Below are 7,762 nucleotides of genomic sequence, written 5' to 3' on the forward strand. Positions count from 1 at the left end.
GGAGAGTCTATGATTTATGAAAACAAGGCAAGAGTACATCTGCGTTGTTTACCTCTATTTCCAGGTCATTTTCTACTTACTATATGCTTCCACAAGTGTACCATATGTGTGGGACTTGATACTATAAACACTGGCCAAAAGTGTCCTTTGCTACTTGTACATATGACAAGCATCAGTAAACTAATATATTAAGAAAACTAGAACAGTACACATGATACTTGTCATTGATAAGTTTCATGAGTAATTTTGCTAGTCAGCAAACACTGAAATTCCTACATGAAGTTTCTTTATGAAATTCACTGTATGTACCAGGAAAGCTTCAGTGCCCCTGATAAAAGTTACATGAGCCAAAAAAAAGTCATCAGTGTATTAGACATTATGAGTGCTATTCACTGCTTTGTAAGAGTAGCTGTCTGAAGGGAAACAATGTGTGCATCTGGATCCCTTATTTATCTCAGAATTATTTACATAATATGGAATAATAATATAAAACAAAAATTAAATATACTTAGTCATGTTCCAATCATAGCCATTTTATTTTATTTATTTATTTAATTTTTTTTATTATTTATTCTTTTCAGAAGCTTCATGCTGGACCTGAATGTGCTGAGTATAATTATGTGCAACAAAATAAAAGACAAATTGTCAGCAACTTGATTTTTTTTTTCTCTTTTTTTTACATAAATGCTGCTCCTGGTAACTTCACAAATGTACCTGTGGTATTATTTGCTATATTTATTTTAAATCACTGATGTATAACTTCTTAAAAAGATTATTTTTTATCCCGTTTGGAGGATAATTTTTAACACTGCATTTTGTGTTGTTTTTACATGTGTAAGAAAATAAAATTCTATACACTGAAAAAAAAAAAAAAGTGTAACATCAGCACAATGATAAAAACACAGAACTGACAAAAACTCAGTTATGGATTACCTAGTTTTGGAAATATATGTTTAAATATGTATGTACATACTTTCATGACTTACTCAAACCTGCAAGTAAATACTAAAACTATATTATTTTACCCACATTAACATTCATAAGTGTCTTATACATACATAAAGCATCATACTTGAAGAAAGACCAAAAAGTGGTGCATACTGCAAAATGTGATATGCTTGGACTTAAAATGAGGATACATATACATAAGGACAACTTATTTACTGATGTGAAAATGGAAAGATAAATAATTTCTATAATCTGTTGTACACATGCTATCAATACAGCTTTCATCTTTCTGGATTCTAGCTATAAACTGACAACATTTAGTCATGTCTTGTACAGTTCATCATATCCTACTATGGAATTAAGTTTAATATTTTTTTTTTTTATGAATAAAATTTTCTCATAATTAACTAAATTTATTTCTAGTTTGACACAGTCCTTTTATACTATAAACTAACATCCCTACAAACATGTTGATGTTCCACTGCCTGCACTAAAGCAGTTATAAACATGGATGAGAAGTAACATGGGTGGCTTGCAATGTGTACATAAGCTTCAAGAAAACAAATATTTAATCTCATTTTTAAATTAATGACCAGCTGAGTAGGTATATTGATTTCATCTTCATGATCTTTCTTCATATACAATTCCTTTAGCTACTACATGTATACAACTAAATTTAGTCATATTATGGCTAGTTAATTTCAATTTCCTATATTTTTCATAAAACTGAAAAATAAGGAAACCTTTAAGATAATATACATCATAAAGTAAGCACTTAACAATCCTTCATAGTAGATAATAACACTTTTCAGGGTCATGAATGTTTGTGGAAAAAATAATGCAATGCCAAAAATGTTCAGATTCCTGAATACATCAAAACAATTCACCTTTCATCATGCGAACAATAATAAAGGAAATAACAATGACAAGTTTATAAATTGGCAAATGTTCTAAAACACTTTGGAAAGGAAAGACTGCTATCTTCAATGGAAATAAGCTTACAATTTTAGTTTCTTGTCATCATGATTGTGTTATACCCTTGTCACATCACTCTAGCCTTCAAAACTGCAAAGCTCAAAATATTACATAATTGGTACATTAATTAAATAACTAATTAATAGATAAAAGTAAATAAAAACAAAATATGCAAAATGTATGACTGTAAGAGAAAGAAAAGTGTACGTGTAAAAATACAATACTATTTCACAGAAATAGGACATGTAAAAATGGAACCGTTTGTGGTAAACGTCGCAAGTATGACCAGATAGCACCATCTTAATTTAAACGTTGAGAAATATTTCACATATGAGGGCAATTGTAAGGTGCCTATATAAGTTTTTTTTTTTTTTTTAAGTACTTATATAAATGAAATAATTAACTGATTGCTTTTTTGGTGTGTGTGATGTAGTCTCAGTCTCCATTAATTATTTTGAAGTTTTCTTTGGTAACCTGACTAATTCACAACTTGAAACATTTCCTCAAGTCTTTATATAAGTTCACTGCAGGACAAGACTTTTCCCAGTGAGAGGGAGAGACTGGTGCTGGGACATACCAGAATTGTCCTACATTTGTTCTTGGCAAGTGAACAGGGCACCATTCAAGTATTGATGCTGTTTGGTATCTACGACCTTCAACACAAATTCCTGATAGGTATTTTTGGACTCTTTGGACTTGGGCATCTCATTCCTTTTCCATTTCATTCCTGTATTCTATTCTTCTTGAGGCACCAGCCTGTTTTGAAAATGGCTTGCTGCACTACATATCCAACACAATATTTTGTTCACTGAAATGCATATATGTTACATGTAATGTCAAGTTTTCAGCTGTGTCTGGTTTGAATAATTAATTGGATTCTTAAAGGATATGCAATTAAATATTTGTGAGAGAGAGAGAGAGAGAGAGAGAGAGAGAGAGAGAGAGAGAGTTGGGAGGAGGGGTAATTCACCAAGACCTGATCATGAGCAGACCCGCAACCACCAACCATTACCCTCTTAGTGCAAGCTCAGAGCTCATTATTACCAATCATTTGCTAAGACTGTGACATCACCCACCACACATCCCATTCCCCTGGTCAGGGGAGACAGTAACTGCCCCACTTGTCAGTGGAAAAATCCCAGAGATGACCAGCCCCTAGTGGGGTTTAAACTTGTGCCAGCCATAGTGGCCAACACAGATTCGGCCCCTTTACCACTGAGCCACAAGGGTGTGTGTGTGTGTGTGTGTGTGTGTGTGTGTGTGTGTACCACAAATGTGCAAGTGGAGTGGAGTGTGCAGGGATGGGATGGAAAGATAATGGCAAAAGATTTCTTACATAGAAAGGGAACAAATCACTGGTATCCATCATTATAACCACAATTTGCACATATTACAAGATGGGAGAAAGATACAAAACTTTAGTGAATGATGAAGATCACCCATATATCATTTCACTTGACATTGTTTGGTTCTTACAGACTTTTAACTATAAAAAAAAAGAATTCCTCTAATTCTATCAGGTGTCAGCACACACATTTATGTACTTTAATATAAAAAATAAAAATAGCTTTAATAAAGTAGACTTTGTACAACAGCAATTAATGTTAATTTGTGCTGATCATTTGCAAAAATTCTCTTCCAAACAACAATCAGTTCCTATTCATCAAGTCACACAATACAAGCACGGCATATTTCATTCCAGAACCCAGAATCACACGCATTTCACTACACAATACTGTACAACCTACTCAAAAAAATTGTCATCTAATTATGCAAGGGCATTTCACAAACTCAAACATCTACTTATATATCATCCCTGACTAAGTATTTTATACAAAACCTTTGAATTTCGGTTTGCTTCAATTTTTTCTCTGTTTATGACGGGGGGCTGCTCCTCTTTATCTTTATTCAAACAATAAGACAGCATGACATTTTGTTGTAGGTACCGTGGTCTTTGAGAAGGATGTTAGTCTGGTATATAGATAGATAGATGGAAGAGTGCAAATATTCATGATGCAAAATAAAGCTCCAGGTTTTTCACTTTCATCAAACATTACCGGGTTACAATTATAAGTCAGGTAAAACAAAGAAAAAAGGCATGATGTGCATCTTGCAGTGTTCTTGGATTTCTTGGAAACCATAGAGATGTAAACCATGAAGGTCTGGTGCCAAGCTTCACTAAAGGATACAGGAATATATTATGTCACATGACTTAGAAGATTCTGGATTCACATATTTTTTATTTAAAACTTGGGAGATAGATATTATTAAAGAGAATGGTGAAGATACTCACCAAGATATTGAAATAATAGAGAGAAGGTAACAAAACTGCTATAACACAGCAATAATGAAAGACTATGTAAGGTCACTGGTCTGCAGAGATGAAAACATTCAGCACACTCCACAAATCACTTGTTTGAAATATTTTGTCAGTCTGACTATTTATTTATTAAAGCTAGTGCACATTTTGAAACCCATATGAATAACTTTATTTTAAAAACAGAATTATTTGTAAATAAGACTACTATATCATCTATTGATATACCAGGTTGATATCCCTGTGAAGGATGAATAGCTATGACAGGACACCACAACCATACACACTGACACACTGCACTGGTAATCACACCCACAAGCATTCCCTCACATATCAAGGTGCCATGATACTGAACAAAATTTAGTGAGCTTGAGTTCAACTTTTACAGTTTTACTGTCTTACATCACTGGAGTCCTTACAATGAACTCTTGCTTGACAAGTAACATGTGATGGACAATGTCGGGTGCACATGAAGGGGCCTGATGCTAAAAACTATACAAAGATTGGTGAAATCTGCAGCTATTTTAGTGTACTGTTTACAATAATTGGAGGAGAAAAAGTGTTTGGGACCAGTTCGAGAAGCTGGGTTTGATTAAAAATAATTGAAGATGTTCCTTTATTCTTTGTATTAAGGATTTTAAAATAATAAAGTAGCACAGAATTTGTCTACCTACATAATTCCAAGCACAGAAATGGCTGAAATCTATTAGAAAAACAAAATTTAATCAGAAATATAATAACACCATAAAAGACAATATAGTGATAATTTACTACTATATGGATACAGTACACTATACAATATGTTACTCCAAATTTTGGTGCACCAAAGGCCTAATATGATAGTTCATTGGTTGCTAAATACTTCCCCAAACCACCAATATTATTTGATAAAATTTTGTCCACGGTTATGCTGTCTTTAACCTGTCTCCAGGATCAGTTAATCAATCCTCACTCCTCCATAATATACATTATACAAAACCAGAATTTTAAAAAATAATAATGATGATTGAAAACCAAGATTTATCTTTAACTTGCTATGAAAAAAGTACATGCTGAAATACAAAAGATTTTGAAAAAATAAAAAATTTTGAGGAGCCTGGAGATTTATATAAAGAGGGCAAGCCATAAGAGGGAGTGGGTGCAGATCAAGCTCCTGACAGGACACTCATCATAGGGCACTTGTTACCAGTCTGGCCATAATAATCACCATGGTCCAAATGGAGTTTAGTCATCCTTAACTGTGTTTTATCTTATGATTATGTACAATAGTTAATTACATGTGGTTATCATTCACCATTTAACTTCTTTCTTGTATTCCTCATTCACAGAGAATCTTTTAACAGATTCATAGCCAAGAATAATGGTAAAAGAGAAAATGACTGACTGGAAGAGCCGAGGAGAGAGACCTTTTGTGAAAATTCCAAACTGTTCCTCTGCCCAAAGTATCTTAAATGTGTGGCCAAAATTTCCTGCCCTCTGTACCTGTTAAAGAAAAGTACATGAATTTGAGTGTCTTACACATTTGTTGATAGTTCTGAAATACTGTATAAAATAAAAGTATATATTAGTAAGAGAATAAATAAATACTAAAGTAAACATGACAAGAATGATACACACAAACACACATATATAGCTATCTTGTGAGCACCATCATAGGGCTGGTAGTACCATCCATCATATTGAGTAGGGTGGCCAGTTTCTTTCTTCACCACTTTTACATTCCCTTTCATAGCTCTCTAATACACATTTTAAGGCTGGGTAAACCTAAGAGCAGGCAGCTGTCCCAGAAAATTCTTCGTTGTGAGCACAGTACCACCTCTACTACTGTGCTCCCATATATATATATATATATATATATATATATATATATATATATATATATATATATATATATATATATATACACACACACACACACACACACACACACACACACACACACACACACACACACATGGTGGAACCTTGGTTTTCAAACTTAATTTGTTCCTGAATGCCATTCAAAATCCAAAACGTTTGAAAACCAAAACTGTTTCCCCATAGGAATCAATATAAAACAGAATAATCCGTTCTCAACATCCGTCCACCATTTGGAACAGATTAATCCATTTTACATTGATTCCTATTGGGATAATAGTTTCAGTTTTTTAACATTTCAGATTTCAAATGGCATTCAGGAACAAATTAAGTTCTAGAACTGAGGTTCCACTGTGTGTGTGTGTGTGTGTGTGTGTGTGTGTGTGTGTGTGTGTGTAGAGCGGGACCTTGGTTTTCAAACTTAATTCCTTCCTGAATGCCATTCAAAATCCGAAATGTTTGAAAACCGAAACTGTTTTCCCCATAGGAATCAATGTAAAATAGATTAATCTGTTCTCAGACACCCATTCACCATGTCTTAGCAGGTAATGACCAACGCTCCCACTGCTAAGATGGCCACTCCACATCGTCTCCAGCTCTGGAATTTTTTTCATCTAGAAAGGATGCATTGAATGAACTCAGTGACAAAACTCATCAAAAGATATTGTTTAGATCACGCAGGCATTCTCTTTGTCACCGATTAAGTGAGGGAAGCCTTACAGCGTAACACAGAGAGGAGCAACTTACTCACTGCCAAAATTAAGATGATCATAACACTTAGACATCTTGCTGCTGGGAAAAGCTACTGGGACAATGCAGTTGTGCTGTAGTGATGGCATTGTGGGTCACAGAGGAAGCTTGGAATTACTCCTGAACACTGAACCTTGTTTGTTTACATCGAGGTTCTTCAATGGAATCACGTTTAACTTACTGTATTTGATGGCTCATAAGACGAATGGGCTCATAAGACACACCCAATTTTGGCAGACATTGAAATGAAAAAAAAAAAAAAGATAAATGAGCAGATTTAAGCTCTGAATATGAAGTGAAGGATTTCACCTGACATTTGAAGACTCTCACGTGCATTTAGATCATTGTTAGATCCCAATATTTTGCATTTAAAAACTTTAATATTTGCTAGTAGCCTACATACCAATCCTGTTGTGAGATATAAACATGTACCTGGCAAATGGCATCAACAGTGACTGAGAGAGACTACAGGGGTAATAAAATTTGTTCATAAGAATGTTAAAAGATAGGTGCACTTTTAATTGCATGAAAGTGTGTCTTTCCTCAAGGAGTAATGGCATCACACTGTAAAGAATGCAGTGAAGCTTGCCCATGTCACTGGGTTCAGTGTGTAACTGACTGCATGTTTGTTTTGGTACATGCAATGCATGGTGCATGGTCACTTAGGCAAATTCTTCCTGACTGATATCATTCTATGTGAATTACCAGTAAGTATGACCTATTATATATTGTTACCTTGAAAGAGAGTTGTTTTGTGGTGTAATACCAATCATCACTTTGTTTACATGTGCAAAGATGTCTGGGATTTGATTTTAGAGCCTCTGTTGCCATAGACTTACCACCAACCACTGCCTCAATGCTGAACCTTGGCCTCATAGGACGCAGGCTAATTTCCTGAGACTTTTTTTTTTTGGA

General features: G+C 34.3%; 1 protein-coding gene across 6 annotated transcripts in view; it reads right to left on the minus strand.

The window, feature by feature from the left end:
* Positions 1 to 644: 644 nt before the first annotated feature.
* The window catches only part of LOC135106375 (solute carrier family 25 member 44-like), a 14,296-nt gene continuing 7,178 nt past the window's right edge, over positions 645 to 7,762 (minus strand). For all 6 annotated transcript variants that reach the window (XM_064015324.1, XM_064015322.1, XM_064015319.1 and 3 more), the window contains one exon: positions 645 to 5,722. In XM_064015324.1, the coding sequence (XP_063871394.1) occupies positions 5,531 to 5,722 (192 nt within the window). In that variant the 3' untranslated portion in view covers positions 645 to 5,530. The remainder of the gene's footprint in view (positions 5,723 to 7,762) is intronic.

This window comes from Scylla paramamosain, chromosome 13 (assembly GCF_035594125.1).
Source record: "Scylla paramamosain isolate STU-SP2022 chromosome 13, ASM3559412v1, whole genome shotgun sequence".
NCBI classification, from domain to species: Eukaryota; Metazoa; Arthropoda; class Malacostraca; order Decapoda; family Portunidae; genus Scylla; species Scylla paramamosain.